Source organism: Equus przewalskii, chromosome 14 (genome assembly GCF_037783145.1).
Source record: "Equus przewalskii isolate Varuska chromosome 14, EquPr2, whole genome shotgun sequence".
NCBI lineage: Eukaryota > Metazoa > Chordata > Mammalia > Perissodactyla > Equidae > Equus > Equus przewalskii.
This window is the reverse complement of record NC_091844.1, coordinates 64,017,147-64,042,881: the sequence shown is the minus strand read 5'-3', so window position 1 is coordinate 64,042,881 and position 25,735 is coordinate 64,017,147. Positions and strand designations below refer to the sequence as shown.

Here is a 25,735-nt window from a genome sequence, read left to right as displayed (position 1 = left end):
AGGAAATAACATCCATTCTACACAATCACATCCTGAAAATAAAAGTAAACACTTCCTAACTCATTTTATGAAGTTACAATTTACCAATATGAAACTCAGACCAAGAGAATAAAACAAAAAAAAAACACTTCAGACCAATATTACTCACAACCATAGAAGCAAAATATCCTCGACAAAGTATTACCAAGGAATCCAGCCATATATAAAAAGAATATTATACTATCACCAAGTACAGTTCATACAGGGAATGTAGGCCTGTTTCAATATTTAGAAATCAATCCATGTAATTCACTATATTAAAAGTCTAAAGAAAAAAACTACATAGTCGTATAAATTGATGCAGAAAAAACATTTGACACATCCAACATCCATTCATGATAAAAATTCTCAGCAACCTAGGAATAGAAGGAAACTTCCTCAACCTGATAAGAGGCATCTACAAAAAAACTGTAAACATCATACTTAATGGTGAAGGTCTGAATGCTTCCTCCCTACGATCAGGAACAAGGATGTTCACTCTCACCTTTCCTGTTCAACATTGCACTGCAATTTGTAATTAATGGAATAAGGCAAGAAAATGAAGTAAAAGGAATACAGATTGGAAAGGGAGAAATAAACTGTTCTTTCTGGAATGAGTTTAGCAAAGGTGCAGATTATGAGATCAGCACAACAAAATCAATTGTATTTCTATATAGTAGTAATAAATAATTGGCAACTAATTTTTCTAAATACCGTTTACAACAGCTCCAAAAGAAGGAAAAAGTTAGGTATAAATCTAATAAAATATATACTGGATCAACATGATGAAAACTACAAAATGGCAATCAAAGAAAATCTAAACAAATGGAAAGAGAAACCATGCTCATGGATTGAAAGATTCAACATGATAAAGATGTCAGTTCTCCCTAAATTGGTCTATAGATTTAATGTAATTCCAACCAAGATCCCAGGAGCTTTTGATGATATAAACAATGCGAGTCTAAAATTTATATGGAAAGACAAAGGAACTAGACTATGAAAAATTATTTTGAAAGAGAAGAATAAAGTTGAAGAAATAATATTAATCAATTTGTGATTTACTATAAAGCTACAGTTTCTAAGACAACATGATATTGGCAAGAGATAGGCAAGAGTATTGGCAAATGATAGATCAATAGGAGAACAGAGTCCAGAAATACACCCATACAGCTATAGCCAAATGAGTTTTGGACAAAGCTACAAAGGCAATTCAAAGATGAAATAGTCATTTCAACAAATAGAACAACTCAGTATCCATACGCAAGAAAAATGAACCTTAATCTAAACTTCACACATTATACAAACATTAGCTCAAAATGGATCATATATCTAAATGTAAAACACAAACCTTTAAAAAGAAAAGATAGGAGAAAATCATTACAACCTGAGGTCAGGCAAAAAGTTCTTAGACATGACACCAAAAGCATGATTTGTAAAAGAAAAAATGGAGTGCAACAAAATTTAAAACTTTTGTTCTATGAAAAACACTGTTAAGAGAATGAAAAGACTACAGATTGGGAGAAAATATTTTCAAATCACTTATCTTATGAAGGCCTTGTATCCAGAATATATAAAGAACACAAAACATTGAGAGAACAACCCAATTAAAAATGGGTAAAAATTTGAACAGACACTTCGCCAATGAGGATATATAGTTGGCAAACAAGCACACGAAAAGTTTTCAACTTTTATCAGCCAACTATGATGAGATAACACTACATAAAGAGTTCCAGTTGCTCCACCTCCTCATCAGCATTTAGTATTGTCTGTTTTTTTTTCTTATTGCAGAATGAAAAAAATAGAAAAACACAAAGAATACTAAGCATTACTGAGAATACAGAGCAACTAAAATTCTCATATATTGCTATTGGAAATGTAAAATGGTACAAACTGGAAAATAGCTTGGAAGTTTCTTAAAAAGTTAAATAAGCACTTGTCATATGGCTCAGCAATCCCACTCCTAAGTATTTACCCAAATGGACTGAAAACTTCTTTTCACACAAAAACGTGTGTAAGAATGCTTATAGTAGCTCTCTTCATAATTGCCCAAACTGGAAATAACCTACATGTCTTTCGATGGTTACAAGATAAACTGTGGTACATCCATACAGTGGAATACTATTCAGCAATAAAAAGAGATGAACTAAGGGGATTTTGAGGGCAGAAATAGAAACCAATCTTGGGCATAAATGACAGGGAAGTGGATTTTAGCTATAAGAGAGAATGAGCATTGATTTAAACTCAAATGTCAAAAAGCACCAGGGAGATAATATTATTACAAGAAGTAGAACAAGTGGGCTCTGTGCCCAACCAGAGATTATGTGTCTCGTCTGAAGATCATAGGAACAGATCATGAAGCTCTGGCCGATCATTACCAAGTGAGGAAGTGGGCCCATGGTTGCCAAATCTGCAATTTTCAAGAGAAATGAGAATCCTATATTTTCACAGGATATTCCAGAATTTCAAAATGCTGGCAACTCCTTCAGGGAGATGAGTCATGGCTAGAGGGTGGGGAAGGGAAGGAGACTTTTCATTGTGGATTATTTTATAATTTGGACCATGTTACTCAAAAAATATTACTCAGATATCAAAATACCATATTACTCAAAAAATAAATTAGATTTAAAAAATTAAGAACAAAATATTGGCAAACATTAAAAGGAAAATTCTAAACAACGTGTAGGCCAAATTCAGCACATAGGTGGCCAGATTGCAAGATCAATCATCACAAAGGAACAGCCGTCAAGAGGAGATGGTGAGCTTCCTGACACAGAAGCTAGTCCAATAAAGTGTGGGTGACTATCCAGAATCTTATAGAAGGGATTCCTGCATTGAGTAGGAGTTTGCAAAGATTATCTGTACAAAAGGGTCTAGATTTTTAAAATGATAGAAAATTTCCTCTACAGGGTGACAAGTGAGAGAGAGCAGAATGGGAAATCACTCGTGGATGAAAATTAATCCAGATTGCAGTCAAGTAGAGCAAGGCTCCAGCTGCCCATAGCCTCACACCACATAGTAGCCTCTGCTCCGGGCAACAGGGCCCATCTACACAAGTGGGCTGTCTACTCAGGGAAGGCAGACACTCACCTTTTGTGCTATTTTGAATTTGGGAAAAACTCCCCTTAACCCAGAAAGATTGCCTCTGCATGTGTGTGTTTGAACTCTGAAACTTCTTCCTGCTAGAAAAAATCTGTTCCCCAAATCTTCTTTCAAAATGAATGCTACTTGGGGTGGAAGCGGGGTGAGTGTGTTCTGGAATTTCCTAGATGAGAATCTAGTTACACAATTAGCCACTAGTTCCTGTAGGTGATTAGTTTACAGGCTGGATTCCTCCAACACTTAAAAGGGGAGAGGTACCACTTGGCAGGGAAGCAGTGGGTGTTAGGTGGAGATGGAGATGCTGACAAGGGGGAGGGTTCAATGAAAACAAGCTTAACCTACTATACACACACACAAACAACACACTTTACCAAATAAATTATATAGCTATTCAATCGGACTATATAGTTTCAGCTCTGGGAATCCTCCCTAAGATGGATCTGACAGCCTTCCCCCAACATGGACCTCTCTCTCCAGCCTTCCCACCTCCCTTCCAAGTTCTGACACCTGGCAGAAACTAATAGAAAATTTAAAGCAACACTATATGATGTCTAGTATTTCCACAGTACCGAACCAGGCTTGATTATAGTTTAATCTGCTGATGTTTACAATACCTGGCAGCCGTTGAGCCTGTAGGTCATGAATACTCAAGGTTTTCAGGTTTGTCACAGATGTGATGTGTTGCTCATCTGTTAGGGTGAGGGGACTGGCTTCTACCACAAGGGAATGAATGTTCTTACAGGTGCTAAGGATGGAACTGAGGCTTCCAGCCACGCCAGCACATCTCTTAATGTACAATCTGAGGCTTGTAGCAGAACTGAATATCTTTCCCAGATATTTGATATCTTGCTTATTCAACTTGCTGAAATCCCGGAGTGTGACCTCCAGAGTCTTGAATTCCTGCTTCCAGTTAAAGAACAAAGACACGGCCCTGCTGGGAATGTAGGTTCCTGAGGACTCTTCCGTGTGGGTCCTGCTTGTGTCTTCTGTGGTCTTGTCCTGCGAAGCTGTAGCGCTCCCGTAGAAGTCCAGTTTAACGAAGTCCAGAGCACTTGCACAATTAGGCAAGAGTTCAAAGAAATCAAATAAGTAATCAGGGATGTTCTCTGAGTTGATATATAAGCTTTTACCGCAAAAGAAAGCTTCAAATTCTTCGCTCAGGGCTGATTCGAATCTACTCTCATGGAATAAATTAATGCCACACTCTGTAAAGGAATTGATGTTTATGGCTTTCAGAGTTTCTTGCACGGTGGTGTTTTTCACATTTTCCTTAGATTCCTGCCTCCAGAGAGGTCTCTTGGTGATGGAAAGTCCATGGAGGCTGCCATGTTGACACACTGCTGCAAGGTGTCTCAGAACAGTCCTGGTGGCTTCGGCAGATGATCCACACGTGTACAGGAGCAGGTTGCTATACTTGGATGTAATGTCTGAAATGAAAGCCATTTTCTGCAAGTGACTGTTCCCCTTGGTCACCTCTTCTGGCTCTTGGGAAGTCAATAAACTGCTGAGTCTGCGTCCCGCTACATACTCCTGGAATGATTTATGAAAGAATTTATACTTTGGCTTGAACTGTTGAGCTGTGTATTTACAGAGGAGTCCAGCTTTCAGTAGGACATCCTCATGCACACTGGACATGTCCTCCAGTTTGAAATCAAACTTGTGGGAGAACACGCCCTCCAGAGCTAGGTCTCCACAGTGGTCCAGGCTCCGAGTGAAGTCGCTTGCAGCCACCCCTTTACATTTGTGCTTATTTTTCTGTATCAGCAGATCGTAGAAGGTCTTGAACAGCCTTGTTTGTGTATGAGAGTGGAACTCACTCTCCCCCATCTGGATTGCACAAGTTATAACGACAAAGAGAGGAGTCTTCATCAGATTCCTCAAGCACCTGGATTTCCGAATTTGGAGCAACAAGCCATCAGCGAGCTCCTTTATCAGCACCTCCTGGATGAGAGCCTGGGCGCTGTCCTCCGTCATATCCCCCACCTCGGCAATCAGGGCACCAAACTGCCTGATGTGCCTCAGACACTCAGTGGTGGTGGTAACAATGACCATATTCTTGAAATGGTGGTTTTCCTTTATCAGGGCTTCAATTTCTGGGCAGTTCTGGGCCTTGAATTCATTGTAGCCATCAAGGAGAAAAAGAACTCTCTGCCGTAGCTTCAACAGCTTGGCCATGAAAGTCTGCTTCCTGATCGTGTCAGGGATACCCAGGAGTTGATCACTCAGGGTTTCAAAGAGTCCACCCTGGGCCCTGCTCAAACGGAGAAAAAAGACTAATTTGAACTTGGTCAGAGCCCTGCACTTTCCAGAGGCCCAGAGCATGGCGATTCGCTGTAGCAGAGTGGACTTCCCTTTGCCAGATTCCCCTTCGATGATGCAGGGGCTCTGAAGAGTGTCTAGCAGACCGCTCAGGCTCAGCTGCTCCAGACGGTGATGGTGGTGGTCTTTCCTCCATAGAACAGGTTCTGTGAAAGTGCTCTTCAAATTAAAAATAATGTCAATATCTTCACCCAAGGGATAGAAGTTCAGAAAAGATGGGGTATGGTAGAAATCTTTCAAGTCTTGAGCCAAATCATCTAAGTCTCCTTCTGACATCTGATGGAAAAGACCTGTTAGAGAAGAAGTGACGTTAAAAAGGACCCAATTCTGTGTCTCCCCAGAACCTAGAATTCAGGAGGATGAAGGGGTGGGGGGAGGGATACTGAGACTCTTCCTTTGATAACTTTACCTGCCCTAGTTCTGAACTGGCACAAAGGGTTCCAAATATTTACTCCTGCTTTTCCCTGTCAGCTTTTACCCTTCTTCCCCCTTTTTTTTTTTTCCTTTTTCTCCCCAAAGCCCCTCAGTACATAGTTGTATATTCTTTGTTGTGGGTCCTTCTAGTTGTGGCATGTGGGACGCTGCCTCAGCGTGGTTTGATGAGCAGTGCCATGTCCGCGCCCAGGATTCGAACCAACGAAACACTGGGCCGCCTGCAGCGGAGCGCGCGAACTTAACCACTTGGCCACGGGGCCAGCCCCTGCCCTTCTTCCCCTTTTGCCTTCTGCTTCCTCCTTTCCACCACCAAATCTTGTAGCAGCTGATTGGCAATGGGAGGAGCCTGTGTTTGGGTTAAGGAAAGTACATGAGAATGGTGGGGATATGGCTGAGAATAATGGTTAGGGGTAACTTTCAACAGATCAAGCCTTAACCTTGATTATAATCTGTCATGAAATAATTTAATAATTTAAAGGAATCAAAACTAAATTAATATTTCATGAAATGCAGAATCATGCTCCGTTAGTCAGTCAGGCTGTCTTTGCCATGGTGCCTGGATCATGGGTAGGTAGTCAACTGGACCACTCAACCACAGATGGTCCTCACCAAATGAAGGAATGTTGAGAACCACTGCTGCCTTGACTTCTTAAGTGCCTTCATTGTCCAAATTGATTTTTTTAAAAAGATTTTATTTTTCCTTCTCCTCCCCAAAGCCCCCCATTACATAGTTGTATATAATTTAGTTGTGGGTCGTTGTAGTTGTGGTACGTGGGACACCGCCTCAGCATGGCCTGATGAGTGGTGCTAGGTTTGCGCCCAGGATTCAAACCCATGAAACCCTGGACTGCCAAAGGAGGGCACACGAACTTAACCACTCAGCCACGGGGCCAGCCCCTCCAATTTGATTTTGAAGTGAGACTATATACTGAATCATTCGCCAACCCTGGAGTTACTTGTTTGGCTTCACCATCAAGTGATTTAATGGGAGTTTTTTCTGATAGTGTCTGAGCTTTTCCTTAGCCTGACCAAAGCCCACTGCCCCATGATATAAAGATGGAGGAGAGCAGAGGCTCTGTCATGGGGATTGTGGGTCTTCCCCATGGTTTATTCTATTTGTAGAACAAATGCAAGCAAATTGATACTTACTTTGTCCGTTCAAGTCTTGAAACAGAGGATAGTTCCACTTTTCAAGGGATTTAAGAAAGAGGTTACAGGCTTCTGAACCCTTCTTCAAAATCATGTGAATGAGTTGTCTCGCAGCATCCTGCTCAACCTTCTCGCAGCAAATGATGTTTACTTCTGCGTAATTCACAACATTCCACACAAATAGCTCATCCACAACTTGCTTTGTAACAGTCATTCCCATCCTTTGAATGAGGGCTTGGCTATTGTCCTTTATGAAATTCACTGAGGAGGTGGAGAAAAATATACACATTTATTTATTTATAAATAAACATAAATTGTGCATATCAGCATCGTGTAGCCAGAGCATTCGGATCACGCGTTTTTTTCCTTTGGACCCATCTTGAGTTATGGAGATGCCAAATGATTGAATTCCAAGCCCTCAAGAAAAGCTCTGCAAAGCCCCTCATCCCTATTCCTAGAGTCCTTGGTGAGCAAGATGGTTTTTCTTTGGTAACGAAGTAAGACAAGCAATGTTGTCCCCTCAGTATAAAAGGGTCCTCAGTGAGGTCATAGTAGTAAGACTATGGGCTTTAAAGTGATAAGACTGGCCTAGGATCTGTCAGTTGCTAACATCTGTGTAACCTTGGCAAGTTGCCAAACCTCTTTGAGGCTATTTCAGTGCTGTGCTGCTAAATGTTGAATAAACTGGTTCTCTGTGGGTAAAGGCCCTAATCTGTAGCATTTACCAGTCTCTGTGTTATAAATATTCCCACCATGGCTGATTTCAAGCTAACAGCATATGTCAACTGGCTAACAAAAATCATGAAAATTCAACAATCAGGTCTCACAAAACAGTACGAAGCAGCTCCAGTACACCACTCGTGCCTTACCTGTACAATGGAATCGAGGACAGTATTTAATTTAGGAAGTTGTTATGAGAATCCGTGTATGCTATCTTATACGAATAGCTCAATACATGTTAGCTACTGTTTTTGGCCATTACTCTGCTGTCACCACTAAAAGGAGTAGTACCTTTTATCTCCCATAGAGTTTGGTCATTTCTGAAGAGTATGACTGCAAAACAGCTGTTTGTGTCCAGTGTAAGCTCCCACCTCTCCTCGTCCCTGGGGAAGCTGTGTCATTTCTGTGTCTGGCTCTCCAAGATCTAACTCTCAAATGCAGACCCAGGCAGTCTACGACAGCTCGGAGAAATGTCTCCCTGGTTTTTCACTCTCAGATGCTGTCTGCACTAGTTGTCTTGCTGGGCTGGGCTGCTCCTGGTTTTCAAATCTTTCTGGACTCATCCAAGTGGATGTGGTCCTCCCAAAGGCCCCAAGCCCTCTCTGGTCTGAAAGGTACCATCAGGCACTCCAACTCCCAGCATCCCACCCAGCTTCCCTTTCTCTCTGGTGCAGATCTCTACCACTAGCCTCAGCTGGAATGTTACCACATCTTTGTCTACATGTCCTGTCAGCGAGTCTCCTGTCTCTCCCTCTGGGGTCTCATCTGTTCTCTTGGCTTCTACATCCTCCCTCTGGAGATGACCTCTAAGTCTGGGTCTAGCCACGATCTTCATTTTACTGTTGAAGAAACGTCACCTAGGAAAGTCCCAGAGACCTCTGCAAGGTCATAAAACTATACTTTTTGAGGCTACATTTCTTCAGCTATAGAACTAAGACATTGATACTTTAACTATTAACTGTCATGAAAAATATTGACTAAAGTCACATTCATAAAAATGTTTTAAAATTTGAAAAGTGTACTGCTATGTAACTGTAAGATGTCCTTATTAGTAACCATGGTATAGCTCCCTGTGTGTGGACTATCATACCCCTCTCTTATCAGGAAGTCAGATAAACGCAAGCTGTTCGTTCATTCACTCAGTATTCATTCTCATCAGAATATCTCTTCATCTAGACCGTCACTGTACAGTAGAATTTCTGATATGATGGACATGTTCTATATTTGCGCTGTCTGAGAGAGTAGCCATTAGCCACATGTGGCTATTGAGCACGTGAAATGTGGCTAGTGTGACTATGCAACTGAATTTTAAATTTATTTAATTTTTATTTATTTAAATTCACATTTAAATAAACAACGTGGCCAGTGGCTGCTACATTGGTTAATACAGGTCTACACCCAGTCATCAAAGTGTTGCATTTTGGTTTCCACTTAGATCTACAGTGTGTTTCTTCAGAATGATCTTGACAGGTATATCTCTCTGTTTCTGGATAGAAGGATATGGCTGAAGAGGTGATGGCAGGGGACCAATATTTTAAAACATGCACCTTGTCACTCTTTGTGTGAGTCCTACCCTATTTTTGGTTCTGCCTTTTATCACGGGCTGCCATGTTCGTAACTGAATTCTGAAAATCACAGAAGAATGTTTATCAGGACTTCCACATATAACTAGTCAGGGGAAGGCATGAATTGATTTTCTATTCAATATCATCAGTATTTGGTAGCACACTATATAATAAGGCAGATTTTTTTTTTTTTTTTAAAGATTGGCACCTGGGCTAACAACTGTTGCCAATCATTTTTTTTTTTTTCTGCTTTATCTCCCCAAACCCCCCAGTACATGGTTGTATATCTTAGTTGCAGGTCCTTCTAGTTGTGGGATGTGGGACACCGCCTCAACGTGGCTCGACGAGCAGTGCCATGTCCACACCCAGGATCCAAACCCTGGGCCGCTGCAGCAGAGCACGCGAACTCAACCACTCGGCCATGGAGCCAGCCCCCAGATTTTATTTCTAGTGCACTTACTTGTTGTGAATAAAAGCTCTCCACCTTTCTATAACTCAGTAGATGATATTATTTCCAAGTGGACAGGTCAAAGATGATCCCAGTATTGTCCTCTTCTTTCTGTAAAGCTGCTCCTCATTCTGTAAAACTACCAAAACAGAACCAGAAACTATCAAGCAGCAACCATTGTCACTTCTGTACTTCTTTTTTTTTTCCCCACACCAAATAAGGACACAACATACCTAATGTTTGACATTCATTTTTTTTTACTTACTATATTTTTGAGACCTTTCTATATCAGTTAAGTATTAAACTGCCTCATTTCTAAAATCAACCTCTTCAAAGTATGATTTACATGCAATAAAATGCAAAGAGTCTTTGACAAACATATACACCCAAGTCGATAATACCCCTGTCAAGATTTAGAATATTTCCATCACTGCCGAAAGTTCCCTTGTGTCCCTGTATGGTCCATCCCTCCTATTCCCCACCAAAGCAACCACTGGTCTGATTTCTTTAACTATAAATTAGTTTTGCCTGTTTTAGAAGTACATATAAATGAAAAAATACAGTATGTGCACTTGTGTCTGGCTCCTTTCACTTACCAGCATGTTTTTGAGATTTGCCTTATTGTTTGCATGTGTTGGTAGTTCACTCCTTTTTGTGGCTGAGCAATATTCCATTGTATGAACAGATTAGTTTACTTATCAATTCTCGTATTGATGGACATTTGGTTTGTTTCCAGTTTTTGGCTATTATGAATGAAGCTGCTATGAACATTCATGTACAAGTATCCTTTCGTACATATGTTTTCATTTCTCTTGGGTAAAATACCTACAAGTGGAATTCCTGGGTCATGTGTAAGTGTATGTTAATTTTATAGAAGGTGCCAAACTGTTTTTCAAAGTGGTTATACCATTTTATATTCCCACTGGCATGTAAAACCAACAGTTCCAGCTGTTCCAAATCCTTACTAGCACTTGCCATTATCCATATTTTTAATTTTAGCCATTCTAATGAGTTGGTAGTGGTATCTCATTATGTATTTTTAGTTTTCTTGATGACTAATGATGTTGAGCATCTTTTCCTGTACCTTTTTGTTCGTTCATAAATCTTTTGTAAAGTATCTGTACAAATCTTTTGCCCATTTTACAAATTGGCTTGTCTTTTTATTATTGACTTTTGAGTTCTTCATAAATTCCGGATGCAAGTTTTTTGTCAGATATATGTATTGTGAATATTTTCTTCTAATCTGTGGTTGTTTTGATGGTACCTGGGATTTAATTTATAGAGATAACTGAGTGACAAAATGGAGAGGTCAATGCCAATGAGAGAAGTTTTATTACTTACAATTCCCAAGAGAAGGAGGACGTGCCATGCCATACAGGGTCCCACAGGACCACACAGGGAAGTACCAGAGTTGATCAGGAGGCAGAAGGAGCAAAGGCAAAAAGCTTAGCCCAGAGCCTCTTTTACAGTTTTCATAGGAAGGAATGAGTGAGGCAAGGTAGGCAAGTTTGAGCAAGTTTAAGATTGGGTAATTTGAATAATTTCAGCAGACTGTGGGCTCTACAGGGTAGCCCTGTATTAATTTAGGCCAGGGGATATATTGGTGTTTGGGTGTGAGAGTTAGATGAAGTTAGTGGCTGGGGATATGGATTTCGGGGTTGATTGGTTTGTATATGAAAGGCACACTCACAGGCAAGTTTTTTGCTATCCCTAGGAAATTGCTAGCCCTGGTAGGGGCAGTCTCTCCCAGCCAGCAAAGCTCCCAGGATAGCAAAGCATCATAAAATATAGAAAATTTAAAACATGATTAATACAATGGTTTGCCTTTCCATTCACTTACATCTTTTGAAGAGCAAAACATTTCCATTTTTATGAAGTCCAACTTACTTTTTCTTCTTTGATTCATGCTAGTTGTCTTCTATCTACAAAATCATTGTTGTCTTGAGCCACAAAGATTTTCATGTAAGTTTTCTTCTAGAGGTTTTATAATTTTAGCTTTTACATTTAGGTCATTGATCCATTTTGAGATAATTTTGGTTTATGATGTGAAATAAAGAGTTGAGGTTCATTTTTTTCCCCATAGGGATATCTGGTTTTTCTAGCATGATTGGTTGAAAAGAGTATCTTTTACCCGTTGAATTTGTGAAGCTATTCCTGGATTCTATTCTGTTCTATTGATTTATATGTCTGTCCTTATTCCAATATCATATGGTCTTGATCATTGTATCCTTAAAATAAATCTTAAAATCAGGTAGCATAAATACTTTAATTTTATTCTTTTTTAGAATTGTTTGCATTTCCATATAAATTTTAAGATTAGTTTATTGATTTCTATTTTTAAAAGAAGCCTTTTTGACTTCTGGTCTCTGGTCTGGCATGTAAGGAAGTTGTTACTCCAACCTAATATCAAGTAAAAAGCTGAATAGACTGAAAATCAGTAAGTCTCTTTAGATATATCAGAGAATTGAGGTCACAGGCAAATTGCTGCCCTAAAATTGGAGAGACAGTCAGGTGGATACAGAGAAAGAGAATCACAATTTACTGGAGCAGAAACCCGCAAGGAGCAGGAACTCATGAGCAGAAACCTCTGAGGAACCAGTATCCTGTTAGGAAACCCTAAACCATGATTGGCAAATTGCTAGAGGCTCAGTGTAGACAAGTATGAGAATTAAAACCTCCAGGAGAGGCTAGTCTTAGGAAGGCCCCCAGGCTCTTGTGAGTTTTACCTCCAAGAGTCCTGCCAAGTTCTCATAATGAAGATTAGAGTGATGAGAAATTTTCACATGTTGAGATGTATGGGATAGCTAGTCTGGTTTAAACCTGATTTGGTCTCAACTAAAGGAGCCTGACTTATGGCCTGTGAAACATTTGTGGTACATCTGCTTTAACTGCTGAAGTAAAGAATGCATTAAACATTATCTCAAAGTAAAAGAATGCAGTCTGAGGATAAGGATGCATGCTTCCTTTCCTATGGTGCCAGTATCAGTACTTCTGAAAATAAGCTTCCTTTCCTGGACATCAGGGTCATATTCACCCGCTAATCTACAACTAAATATCTCGTTGAAATTTCGATGAATGTGTATCCTGGGCAGGTTTGACGTCTGTTCTTTGTTCTAAAAAGGTATAAAACTGTACTGAAAACCGTGCTTCTCTGGAATGCTTTCTTCCTTTGTGGAGACTGCCTTCCCAGATCATAGTTCTTAACCTGGTTCAGGTAAAATTCACCTTCTCTCTCTTATCTATAGAATGGTTATTGGTTATTTTCATTGACAGAGAAAAATCCTGTCTCATGCTTCCAGCAAGGGGAAGGGAAAAGTAGCCATTTTGAAATAGACCCAGAGCATTCTATTCTTCTTAAAAAGGACTGCCCTCAAGACAAATTTTACCAGAGCCTCACCTACAGGGCTATTATCAGAGCCCAGCTGACCTGGGGACGGGGAAATATCCAGCTTGAGCCTCCTCTAGGTTTACATATGGGAGATCTTTAATTAATTTATTAATTTTACTACAGACTTTAGTGACTTTAAAAGTCACCACAATCAATCCCAAAGAAACAAAGGCATACACCATATTTCAACTTCTGGAATATAATATGAAACAGAATGTTTATGAATTTCTGCTGAACTTATCCTTATAACTATTTTTTTATGTTGCCTCATTAGAAAGAAATTTTTTGAAATTAAAATTTTTAAAAAGTGTTCTTCATGTAACTATGAGCTGAGATATATTGAAAATTCTGGTATTACTGTCTCTTGAACACAAATATGCACAATGATCAGGTTGCTAAAGTCATTGACAAAGTTGCAGAAGGTAAGGTTTGAAAAGGGATTTGATTATTCATCACTATGCTGGACCAATATGTAGGTATAAATTTTTCATTTTTTTTGTACTGCAGTGTTTACTCTAGTTTATTTATTTATTTTTACTGCTATGATTATACACACAAAGTTTAATAAAAGAAAATTATCACTATAAAACAACAACAACAAATAAAAAACTAGATTCAAAAATGGGCAAAGAGGGGCCAGGCCTATGGCCTAGTGGCTAAGTTCTGCACACTCTACTTTGGTGGCTCAGGTTTGGTTCCCAGGTATGGACCTATACCACTTGTCTGCAGCCATGCTGTGGTGACAACCCACATACAAAATAGAGGAAGATTGGTACAGATGTTAGCTCAGGGTGAATCTTCCTCAGCAAAAATTTTTAAAAAAAGAAAGGGGAAAGAATTAAGTAGACATTTCCCCAAAGAAGATAAACAATGGCCAATAAGCATATGAAAAGATGTTTAGCATCACTAATCATAAAGGAAATGCAAATCAAAAGCACAATGAGATATCACCTCAGGCCTATTAGAATGACTATTAAAAACAAAAAACAAAAACAGAAAATAACAAGTATTGATGAGGATGTGGAGGAATCAGAACGCTTGTGCACTGTTGATAGGAATGAAAAATGGTGCAGCTATTATGGAAAACAGTCTGGCAGTTCTTCAAAAAATTAAAAATAGAATTACCATAAGATCCAGCAATTCCACTTCTGGGTGTATATCCAAAAAATTGAAAGCAAAGTCTCAAAGAGATATTTGTACAACCATATTTATAGCAGCATTATTCATGAGAACCACTTGGGTAGAAGCAACTCAAGTGTTAAGTGACAGATGAATGAATAAACAAAATGTAGTATATACATAAAATGAAATATTATTCAGACTCAAGAAGGAAGGAAATCCTGTCACAAGCTACAGTATGGATGAACCTTAAGGACATTATGCTAGGTGAAATAATCTATTCACAAAAAGATGAATACTATATGCTTCCACTTATATGACATATCTAGAATAGTAAAATTCATAGAAACGAAAAGTAGAATGGTGGTTGCCAGGGACTGTGGGGAGAAGAAAATGGGGAGCAGTTGCTTAATGGATACAGAGTTTCAACTTTGCAAAATGCAAAAGTTCTGGAGATTGATTGTACAACAATGTGAATGTGCATAACACTACTGAATTGTACACTTAAAAACTGCCGAAGATGAAGGGCCAGCCTGGTGGTGTAGCAGTTAAGTTCGCATGTTCTTCGGCAGCCCAGGGTTTGCCAGTTCAGATCTTGGGTGCGGACCTACGCACCACCTATCAAGCCATGCTGTGGCAGGTGTCCCACATATAAAGTAGAGGAAGATGGGCACAGATGTTAGCTCAGGGCCAATCTTCCTCAGCAAAAAGAGGAGGATTGGCAGCAGACATTAGCTCAGGGCTAATCCTCCTCAAAAAAAAAAAAAAGGTTAAGACAGTAAGTTTTACATTACATATATTTTACCACAATTAAAAATTAAAAAAAAAAAAGAAAATTGTCACTGTCTGGGCTTCTTTTCTGGCCATTACTATCATTAATTTGTTATATGATTATTATTGAAAATAGCATTGTATAAAGGAGAGGGATGTTCAAAATTATTTGCTTAACTGTCAAATATGCTAGGTACACCCAACCAAGGTACAAATAGTCATGCTCTTAGGGCCAAACTTTTCGTCACTGGACAAATAAGATCAAAATGGGGGTCTGGCCTGGTGGTGTAGTGGTTAAGTTTGCACGCTCTGCTTCAGCAGCCCAGGGTTCACAGGTTAAGATCCTGGGCACTGACCTACACACTGCTCATCAAGCCACGCTGTGATGGTGTCCCACATACAAAATAGGGGAAGTTTGGCACAGATGTTAGCTCAAGGATAATCTTTCTCAAAGAAAAAGAGGAAGACTGGCAATAGACGTTAGCTCAGGGACAGCCTTCTTCACCAAAAAACAAAAAGGAACTTCATCTTAGACAGCTAATGGATATGGCATTAAAGAACTGGGCCCCAGTGTGTCTGTGTGGGGAGCCAGAGGATCCAAGGCTTTCAGAGATGAGCGAAGCAAGAAAAGCTGTCAAAGGAAGAAAGAGTGTCTTCCCAGGCAGTTTTTCAAACTGGTCAACTCATTAGGAGGTCGTGATATCATTTTAAGTGGGTTACAATTAGTGCATTTTTAAAATATGAAATAGAATTAAAGGTGAAATCAGAATGCATTGTATTTTTTCATGAAAGTTTTGTTCCGGTTAGTTATATATCCCAGCACTGGGTACTGATGTTAAGATCTATTTCTCATTGTGAGTTGTGATCAATAAAAGTTTGAAGGTCAGTGTTCTAGGGGAACCCTGCAGAGGGATATTTAATTCTGCCTGGAAGAGGTGACTTTTGAGTAGTTCTTGAAGGAAACCAAAGTTCACCGGCCTGTAAAGGGGAAAGGCTATTTCTGGGCAGAGGAAGCAGCTCTTTAGGGAAAGAGCCATCGGGCAACCAGCCTGAAAATAAGGATTGGGTAGCACAGGAGTGTGAGCAAGGGCCTATTTTGATGTCAGGACTGAGTTCAGATTCCAGCTCCACCAGTGATAGGCTGGGAGACCTCGACCAAAGAATAGTGACCGGCACACAGAAAGGACTCCGTAAATAGCAGCAACTATAGTTTCTTCCCTCCCTTTCTACCCCGTCAAAAAGGGGTGGGTGTGAGAGGAATCAGACCTCCATCAGAGGTCATGGTCAGAGTTTAAGTGAAAACAGAAAAAAGAGGAAGAAGGTAGAGGAAGGAGCCAAGAAGTTCCTTATATTCACATGTAAACAGATTAAACTAGCCCCAGACCCGGCCATCCAGTCACTTTGCTAAAATAGTCGATTATAATTGCTCCGTGGATCATCAGGCAGGAATCTCAGCTGAGGTTGAAGATGCTAAAAATTCATATTCAGTTTGGATACTGAAAGTATTCTTCCTACCCACAGAGAGAGTCTGTGACCGGATCAGGGAACCAAGTCAGTGACAATTGACTAGTTATTGGCTGCTCTCGAGAATAAAATCTACGCATAGTCTGAAGCCCAGATAGTTCACTCTCAGTTACCCACTGGTATGAAGTACAGGGCTGTGACCAGTTTGCTCCCCTGCATCGCGGCTATGGCTCTGAACACTCCCCACCCCAAGCAAGCTGTCTAGTAAACAATTGAACTGCGTGGAAGAAATCGATTTCCTATATTTGTACTTTGGAAAATAATATTTAGAACTAATTCTAAAAATGGGTATTTTCTTCCAAATGGTTACATGAGCTCCTTAGAGAACTGAAGTTTCTTGGGACCCATATAACCCGTGTCTATGAAGTCATTCCCACAACATATGGATGAAATGAGAGAAAAGTTATATATAATGGGAGCAGAGAGGCACCACACAGAAGAGGAAAATGTGTGTGAGCTTTGGCCTTGCAGTCCTGAATTCAAATCCTCACTCTGCAGTTTATTAGATGCGTACCCTTACTTCACTGAGTCTTGCTTTCTTTATCGGAAACACTGACATGAATAAAACTCATCTCCTAGGACTGCCGTGAAGATTAAATGGGAAAGCAGTTGGAACAGAGACAGTCAGTGGGTGTCATCTGTTTTCCTTTCTAGTAAGAAGGTTCTAGACTAGAGTGTTCTTAGATCTCAAGTAGACTCCAGCAATCTCACATATTATTGTTAACATTAGTGTTTTGGGCTACATTGTGTTCCTTCAAAACCGTATATTGAAGTCCCAGCCCCTGCCACCTCGGAATGGAACTGTGTTTGAAGATAGGGCCTTTAAAGATGTACAGACAGTGCCTGACTGACTTAGAATCTTTCAACTTTACAATGGTGTGAAAGCGATACACATTCAGTAGAAACTATAGTTTGAATTTTGATCTTTTTCCGGGCTATTGATATGCAGTATGGACTCTGTCATGATGCTGGGCAGCAGTGGTGGTGAGCCACAGCTCCCGGTCAGCCACGTGATCACGAGGGTAAACAACTGATACACTTAACAACCATTCTGTCCCTGTACAACTGTTCTGTTATCTGCTTTCAGTGCAGTACTCAATAAATTACGTGAGATAGACAACACTTTATTATAAAATAGACTTTGCGTTAAATTATTTTGTCTGGCTGTGGACTAATGGAAGTGCTCTGAGTGCATTTAAGGTAGGCTAGGCGAAGCTATGACGTTCTGTTGCTTGGGTGTATTAAATGCATTTTTGACTTAGGATATTTTCAACTTACGATGGGATTATTGGGATGTAAACCCCCATCATAAGTCAAGGAAGATCTGTAATTAAGTTAAAATGAGGCCATTAGGGTGGCCCTAGTCTAATCTGACTGGTATCCTTACAAGAGGAGATTTGGACCCACAAAGGGAGACCCCAGGGATGCACGCCCAGAGGAGAGACCATGGAGGACGCAGGGAGAAGGCAACCATCTGTGAGCCAAGGAGTGCAGCCCCAGAAGAAGTCAGACCTGCAGACACTTTGATCTTGGACTTCTAGCCTCCAGAACTGTGAGAAAATAACTTTGTGTTGTGTAGGCCACCCGGTCTGTGGTATTTTGTTATGTTAGCCCGGGAAGACTCCTGCAATTAGTATTACAGAAGTGTCCTGACCTGTTAAGAGAACAGTAATAGGAGCCTGTGTTCTATCCTAGTTCTGTAGACAAATTAGCTGCGTGACCTGCAGCAAGTCATTTAATTCTCTCCACCATATTTCCCCCTCTCTAAAACCAGGGTTGTAAGGATTAACTGAGATAAAGTATGTAAAGACCCCATCAATAATAGGGGTCCTGTAAACAGTGGTTTCCTTCACTTCTCTGTCCAGATATCAGGTTTCTTGTCAGTAATTCAGAGGAATAGATGGACTGAGTTGTCCCCCTAGGTCTTTTGAGCTCTGATCTTCAACTCTAACAATAGTCTAAGGAACAAGAGTAGATTTCATTTCTATAAGGCCAAAAATTATCTCAAAGTCCTTCCCTTCACTTCGTCTCATAGTAAACACAGATTCATCCCTCTGACTTAAAGTGCATTTATACAGCAATTCCAAGGGACTGATGAAGGCCCCCAGATCAGACTGACTGCCCCTAAAAGTTTCCCTGCAGGCAAATCCAGCCAGCCATGCGAAACCATGTTCTTTGGAGTTAAGGCTTTTATACCCAGCAGACAAAAGCTTTAAACGAATGTAAATCCAAATTTCAATATTTGGTTGCAAAACCCACTTAAAAATCCCACTCTTGGGGCTGGCCCCATGGTTAAGCTCATGCCCTCCACTTCAGCGGCCCAGGGTTTGCCAGTTCAGATCCTGGGCATGGACCTACACACCATTCATCAAGCCGGCATCCCACATAGAAGGACGAGAATGATCTACAACTAGGATATACAACTATGTACTGGGGCTTTGGGGAGAAAAAAAAAGCAAGAGGAAGATTGGCAACAGATGTTAGCTCAGGACCAATCCTCTCCCCCACCCACCCCAAAAAAATCCCATTCTCTCTCTCCATGGTACCTGGTTGAGCAATCCGGTTGCTCTCTCTTCTTGGTGGATAGAAAGCCACTCTTAAAGTAAAATTTCTGGGGCAGTCCTGGTGTGCCATGGTCAAGTTCGCATGCTCGGCTTCATTGGCCTGGGGTTCGCCAGTTCAAATCCCTGGTGTGGACTTACACACTACCCATGAAACCATGCTGGGTGGCATCCCATGTATAAAGTACAGGATGTTCTCACAGATGTTCACTCAGGGACAATCTGCCTCAAGCAAAAAGAGGAAGAATGGCAACGGATGTTAGCTCAGGGTCAATCTTCCTAAAAAAAAAGTACAGTTTCTTGTTATTTGCTTTCTGTTTCACAATAAAGCCACCTTTTCCTGTAGATGTGGCAAGGCATTGTAAAAGAAGTTCTTTTTCTTTTCTCAAATCATAGTAAGAATGGTTTGGACAGAAGTACCACCAGTTTTGAGAAAGAAGATGTATGTAAGCAGACGCAGCCAGGGAAAGAAGTGAAACGAGCTTAAAGACGCAAGAGCTGGATTCACATCAGGAATTCATGCAAGCTCATCCTCCATGCGGCTGCACCAGTTCCTTTTGCAAATGAATTTGCAGTCAGGTGTTTTCAATGCATTTGGAAAAGATAATTTACTAGAAATTTTGGCATCCTGAGTAAGTTCCAAGAGCTACATCCCTTGCCCTTTTGCTCTTCCTCTCAGTCCCTCCCACCCCTTGTTATCCTGGGACTGTGGCATAGTGGAAATGCCCAGGGCTCTGGAGCCAAAAGACCTGAGTTTAAGTGTGGATTCCATCTTGCAACTAAAACAAGTCACGTAAGGTTCTTAGCAGTAAAATGGTGGCTACCCAGCTTGCGCCAGGATTGTTATGAATATCAACTTAGATACCGTATCCAAAAGCACCACATCAGTGCTATGCTGTGACTTTAAGCATTTATAGATACTCATGCTTTTCATTCCCAATTTAATGGGGAAGGAGGGAAAAAGTCATAATATTTTTTCTCTCTGGGGCCTATAATTCATAACTCTAATAGTTGTTCTAGAATTTTGCTAGTGCTCTGCCCTTATAGTCAGTGGCAGGGGAGGTTATTGGGTCAAGTCGTGCTTGGCAACTTCCTAATATGCCTTAGGAAAGGAGGGTCAAATCACCTTGAGTAATTCCTTCAGGAAGTAGGGGTACATTGTACCTATTATCCTCAGCTTTATATATATGATATTTATGTAAAATATATATAAGTACATCTGTAATTCCACATCCTCACCCCTTACAATTAGACTGTCTCATAATTCAGATGTACTATATAAGAGAGGCTTCAGTAGAAGAAACTAAATGCTGGAGGACAGATTATTGACTTTCAAGGGTACTGAAATCCTGTCCTAAAATTAACATTTGAAAAAACTGGAAATATTTGGCAAGAAGAAAAATCTTTAAGAAGGTTTGATGTTAGTGCTCACATATTTGCAGAGGCATGGCATAGGGAAGAGGGGCATGTTTCAGATGTTCATGACAAAGAAATGTCATTTACAAGGAGCCAGTGTTTCATTCAAAATGTTAAAGAAGCCCAATGATAATGCCCTTCCTCAGGGTAGTCATGCTTTTTGCTTTGCATTTTTGAATGCCCTTCCAGTGTTTGGGTACAATTTCCAAATTGTGAATCCCACAGCCCAAAGTACAAGCCAGAAACCTTTTTTCACAGCTTCCCTAGAAGTTAGTGTGCACACAGCCCCAGGGTTCTGCTGACTGGAAGCCAACATGAGACTGCAATTTGGAACCAAGGTACTGCCCATGCGAAAGCCGCCCAGGTGAAAGAGCAGGGAGACACCCAACTTGCGACTTTCTTTTGGAAGCAGTGGCACAGCTGCTCCCGCTCTAGTGTCCTGCGGAGCCGGTGGCAACAGTGGCGTTTCCGTTTGAGGGATCCAGCACTGAAAAGACCTGTTCTTGCCTGCATAACCTCCCAGTCTGGTTCTCTGAACCCTGCTGAAGACTCTCTGAGCTATCTGATATCCTTGATAAATTTCTTTTCTGCTTACACTCGCTGGAATGGGTTCCGCTGTACCTTGTCACGTCAAGTATTGCCTTAGGAGCTAACTGGAACGGATTCTTTAGGAGGTCAGTGTTTGCTTCATGTGGGAAGTGGGATTAACTCTGATGTCTCTCTCGAATTTATAATTCTAGGAGTAAGAGCAGTAAGAGAATGGGATGTCGGAAACTGGGTAAGTAAATTTGACTAGTGTTCTACAAACTATTTGCAATTACTTTTCCACTATGGGTGATTTAAAAGTCTAAGCAAGAGTGTAGGGGAGATGGTTAGGCCAAGGCTTACATAATATTCCACCATTAGTCACACAATAATTTGTTTAGACAAAGCACAGCCCTATCCACTCAGTTCTTTTTTTCACAATGCAAATATTTTGGAAAGAGTGACTTATGACGACTCTACTGCCTTTGTTTGATTTAGTGTATGAATTTCACAGTAACAAACTCAGGTGTGAAAAAAATGCAAACTTTATTTCTCTATAAATCCAGTAGCTTTCTGACGCAATCTCCACTTCAGTTGATAGTAGAAAACTAATCCACCCATTTTGAGGTAAACTTCTCCAGTTCAGTGAGCCCTTAGTCTATTCAGATCTATAATTTAGTCACATTCCAACCTAAAACTCCTTCGATCTTTTTTCTTTCCTCTTTCCTTCCTTGAATGTGTTGTAAGTTTCTGGGGGCTTATGCGAGAGCTGCCTCTAACACAATGAGGAGGATCAGAATCCTTTTCTCTACTCAGTTCCTGTGATGGAACTTGTCCCTCGTGTACTCAACCCGAGTGTTCTCCTGGGCTCAAATTCCCTTTCCTGATGTGGATTCCATCTGGCTGCCAGCTGTCACCAGACTGCTAAGATATGGGTACTTTCTCCTTCTGTTCTACATCAGCAGTCTATATCTCAACCTTTGGATATGTGTTTTCCACCCCTGGCTGACATACTGACTCTCTCTCTCTGCTTCTCCCATTTCCACATGGAGGACTGGGAATTTCAGACTTCCTCAGTGCTACAGGGAAGACTCTGGAAGCTAGGGGGGTGGGCTTACCCCTCCCAACCACTGATTCTCTAGATTTCTGGGTCATTGGACTCAGGACCATTGGGAATGATCTTGAGGAAAAAAAAAAAAAGAGACTTGGGGCCGGCCCCGTGGCCAAGTGATTAAGTTCGCACACTCCACTTCGGCGGCCCAGGGTTTCACTGATTTGAATCCTGGGTGCGGACATGGCACTGCTCATCAGGCCATGCTGAGGCGGCATCCTACATGCCACAACTAGAAGGACCCACAAATAAAAATACTCAACTATGTACCGGGGGGCTTTGGGGAGGAAAAGGAAAAATAAAATCTTAATAAATAAATAACACTAAAAAAAAAAGAGTAGGGCTTGCTAGTTAATATCTAAAATAATTCGTCCACCATACTTTATTGAGGATAGTCCTCGCTTAGCCTATTTATGTTTGAAAAGTAAACATGCTGTTTTCTAGTTTTTAAAAAGCTGATACTGCAAAAGCATTTTTGTATGCAATTAATGAGATAATTACCTTCTTGGCACAATGAAGAAAATATAGCAAGCACTGCATAGGATGCACTTATATGCCATTTGAAACTAATTAATCTCATTTATCTTTTAAAAATATTTTTTAATTTAAAATATACATATTAATTTCAGAAAATTTGGAAAACACAGAAAATCTTTAGTATAGAAAACACAAAAGTCACCCATGATCCTGACACTGGCTAACACAAGGTTGACATAAGGGGAGCCATGTTATAGAAAGGGAACCATATTGTAACTTTGAATACCCCTGATTAAGTAACCCAGCAGGATATGCACCCTCCAGGAGATGTACACCCTCTGTAGATTTTACAGCCCCTGCCAGCATATGTACCTCCCACCTGTGATAAAACAATAATTTTTTTAAGTTCCCTAGGAATATAATGAGCCCCAGATGGAAATTATCAATGATAGTTGAAAGGTCAGGCGTGGCGACTCCCAGTCTGCAATGCCAGGGGGTCAACCTTCCTGACTTCTTCTTCCTAGGCCAGTAGCCCTATATAATTGCTTCAAGATTCTGTACCCCTTTAAAATGGTTCTAAAGACACTAATCCACCATTTTCTGATCAGTTAGCTGATCACTTAATAAAATGCCCTTTCTCCGCCCCCATCTTGCCTCTTGACCGATTGGCTTTTGTCTTGCAACAAACAGATCATGCCCCTTGCGCAGTAACACTACTACCCTAAAAACATCTCTGTTGACACTTTGAGATGTTACTCTTTCAGTTATATACGATATATATTGCATATTGGGATCACATACAAATTGGGATCATAGTATATTGTTTTACAAATAGATATTTTTCACTTTATGGAAAATTTTGAGATTTTCTCTCCATGTCATGAAATATTCTAAAAGATGATTCTTAATTAATAGCTGTGTATCATTTCAATAAATGGATGTACCATAATTTGTTTACCCATTCTCCTATCACTGAACATTTAAATTGTATCCAGTTTTTACTCTGTGATAAATGTCCTCATGCATACATATGTGCACACTTGTCTGAATATTTCCTTAGCAGAAATTTAAAAAAATGGAAATTTGTGTCAAAGAAAATGTACTTTTTTTTTTTTTAATGTTTTGATAGATTACAACCTTGTGAGATTTCAGTTGTACATTTTTGTTAGTCATGTTGTGGGTACACCACTTCCCCCTCTGTGCCCTCCCCCCACCCCCCCTTTTCCCTGGTAACCACCGATCAGATCGCCTTATCAATATGCTAATTTCCACCTATGAGTGGAGTCATATAGAGTTCGTCTTTCTCTGACTGGCTTATTTCGCTTAACATAATACCCTCGAGGTCCATCCACGTTGTTGTGAATGGGCCGATTTTGTCTTTTTTTATGGCTGAGTAGTATTCCATTGTGTATATATACCACATCTTCTTTATCCAATCATCAGTTTCAGGGCATGTAGGCTGGTTCCACGTCTTGGCTATTGTAAATAATGCTGTGATGAACATAGGGGTGCAACGGACTCTTGAGATTTCTGATATCAGGTTCTTAGCATAGATACCCAGTAATGGGATGGCTGGGTCATAGGGTATTTCTATTTTTAACTTTTTGAGAAATCTCCATACTGTTTTCCATAGTGGCTGTACCAGTTTGCATTCCCACCAACAGTGTATGAGGGTTCCTTTTTCTCCACAACCTCTCCAACATTTGTCGCTCTTGGTTTTGGATGTTTTTGCCAATCTAACGGGGGTAAGGTGATATCTTAGTGTAGTTTTGATTTGCATTTCCCTGATGATTAGCGATGATGAACATCTTTTCATGTGTCTATTGGCTATATTCATATCTTCTTTTGAGAAATGTCTGTTCATGTCCTCTGCCCATAAGAAAATGTACTTTTTAAAGATTATTTATATAATTTATCAAATTGTTTTTGAATAAGGGTGTATCTATGTAAACTACTATTACCAGTGTCATAAGAGGAGAATCATTCATACCCTCACAACATTGGGCACTGTGTTATCATTCTTTTTTTTTTGGTGAGGAAGATTGGCCCTGAGCTAACATCCATTGCCAATCCTTCTCTCTTTTTTCTTTTCTCCTCAAAGCCCCAGTACATTGTTGTATATCCTAGTTGTAAGTCCTTCTAGTTCTTCTATGTGGGATGCCGCCACAGCATGGCTTGATGAGCAGTGCATAGGTCCACGCCCAGAAACTGGTGAACCCTGGGCTGCCAAAGTGGAGTGTGCGAACTTCACCACTACACCACCAGGCCAACCCTATCATTCTTTTAAAAGGCAAAAGATTATTCTATCCAAAGAGAAACAAACTTGTGTTATCATTCTTTTAAATCTTTGCAAATCTAATAAATCTAAAATGGCATCTCACTGTTACTTGAATATGCTTTTCTTTAGATTATTAGTCAAGTTGAGTTCTTTGCTGGCAATTCTGAGTCCTTATTGTATGAATTCCCTGTTCAAGTCCTTTGCCTCTTCTTTTTTTATAAATCAACTTTATTGAATTATAGTTTAGATACATGAAAATACACCCATTTAACATTGTACAGTTGGATGAGTTTTGATAAAGACCACCAGACATGTAATACAGAAGATTTCCATCGCCCGACAAGGTTCCTTCAGGGGCCAGCCCCGTGGCCGAGTGGTTGAGTTCCTGCGCTCTCCTTTGGCGGCCCGGGGTTTCGCCAGTGGGATCCTGCACGTGGACCTAGCACCGCTCATCAAGCCGCGCTGAGGCGGCGTTCTGCATGCCATGACTAGAAGGACCCACAACTAAAAATATACAGCTATGTACTGGGGGACTTTGGGGAGAAGAAGGGAAAAATAAAATCTTTAAAAATTTTTTTAAAAAGTTCCTTCAAGCCTCTTTGTAGGCAGTTTCCCTGCCCATCAGCTCTGACCCCAGACCACCACTAATCTGCTTTTTGTCACTGTAAATTAAAATTTCTCTTGTTTAGAATGTCATATGAATGGAATCATAAAGTATATATTCTGTTGCCAGAACATTGGGTTCTTATTGTCCCCCAGGATGGAAATCAAGAGAGACAACACATGGGAATAGAAAAGTAAAAGTTTATTAG

At 40.3% G+C, this 25,735-nt stretch overlaps 1 protein-coding gene across 2 annotated transcripts in view; it reads right to left on the bottom strand.

Annotated features, from left to right (window-relative positions):
- NLRC4 (NLR family CARD domain containing 4) overlaps window positions 1-19,392 on the bottom strand; it is a 44,374-nt gene extending 24,982 nt beyond the window's left edge. Inside the window, exons 1-4 of one of the 2 annotated variants that reach the window (XM_070574141.1) lie at window positions 19,102-19,392; window positions 9,766-9,892; window positions 7,021-7,281; window positions 3,732-5,726 (exon numbers count right to left, since the gene is read on the bottom strand). In XM_070574141.1, coding sequence (XP_070430242.1) covers window positions 3,732-5,726; window positions 7,021-7,281; window position 9,766 — 2,257 coding nt within the window. In that variant the 5' untranslated portion in view covers window positions 9,767-9,892; window positions 19,102-19,392. The remainder of the gene's footprint in view (window positions 1-3,731; window positions 5,727-7,020; window positions 7,282-9,765; window positions 9,893-19,101) is intronic. The other variant, XM_008544431.2, reaches the window with a different exon arrangement.
- Window positions 19,393-25,735: the final 6,343 nt, after the last annotated feature.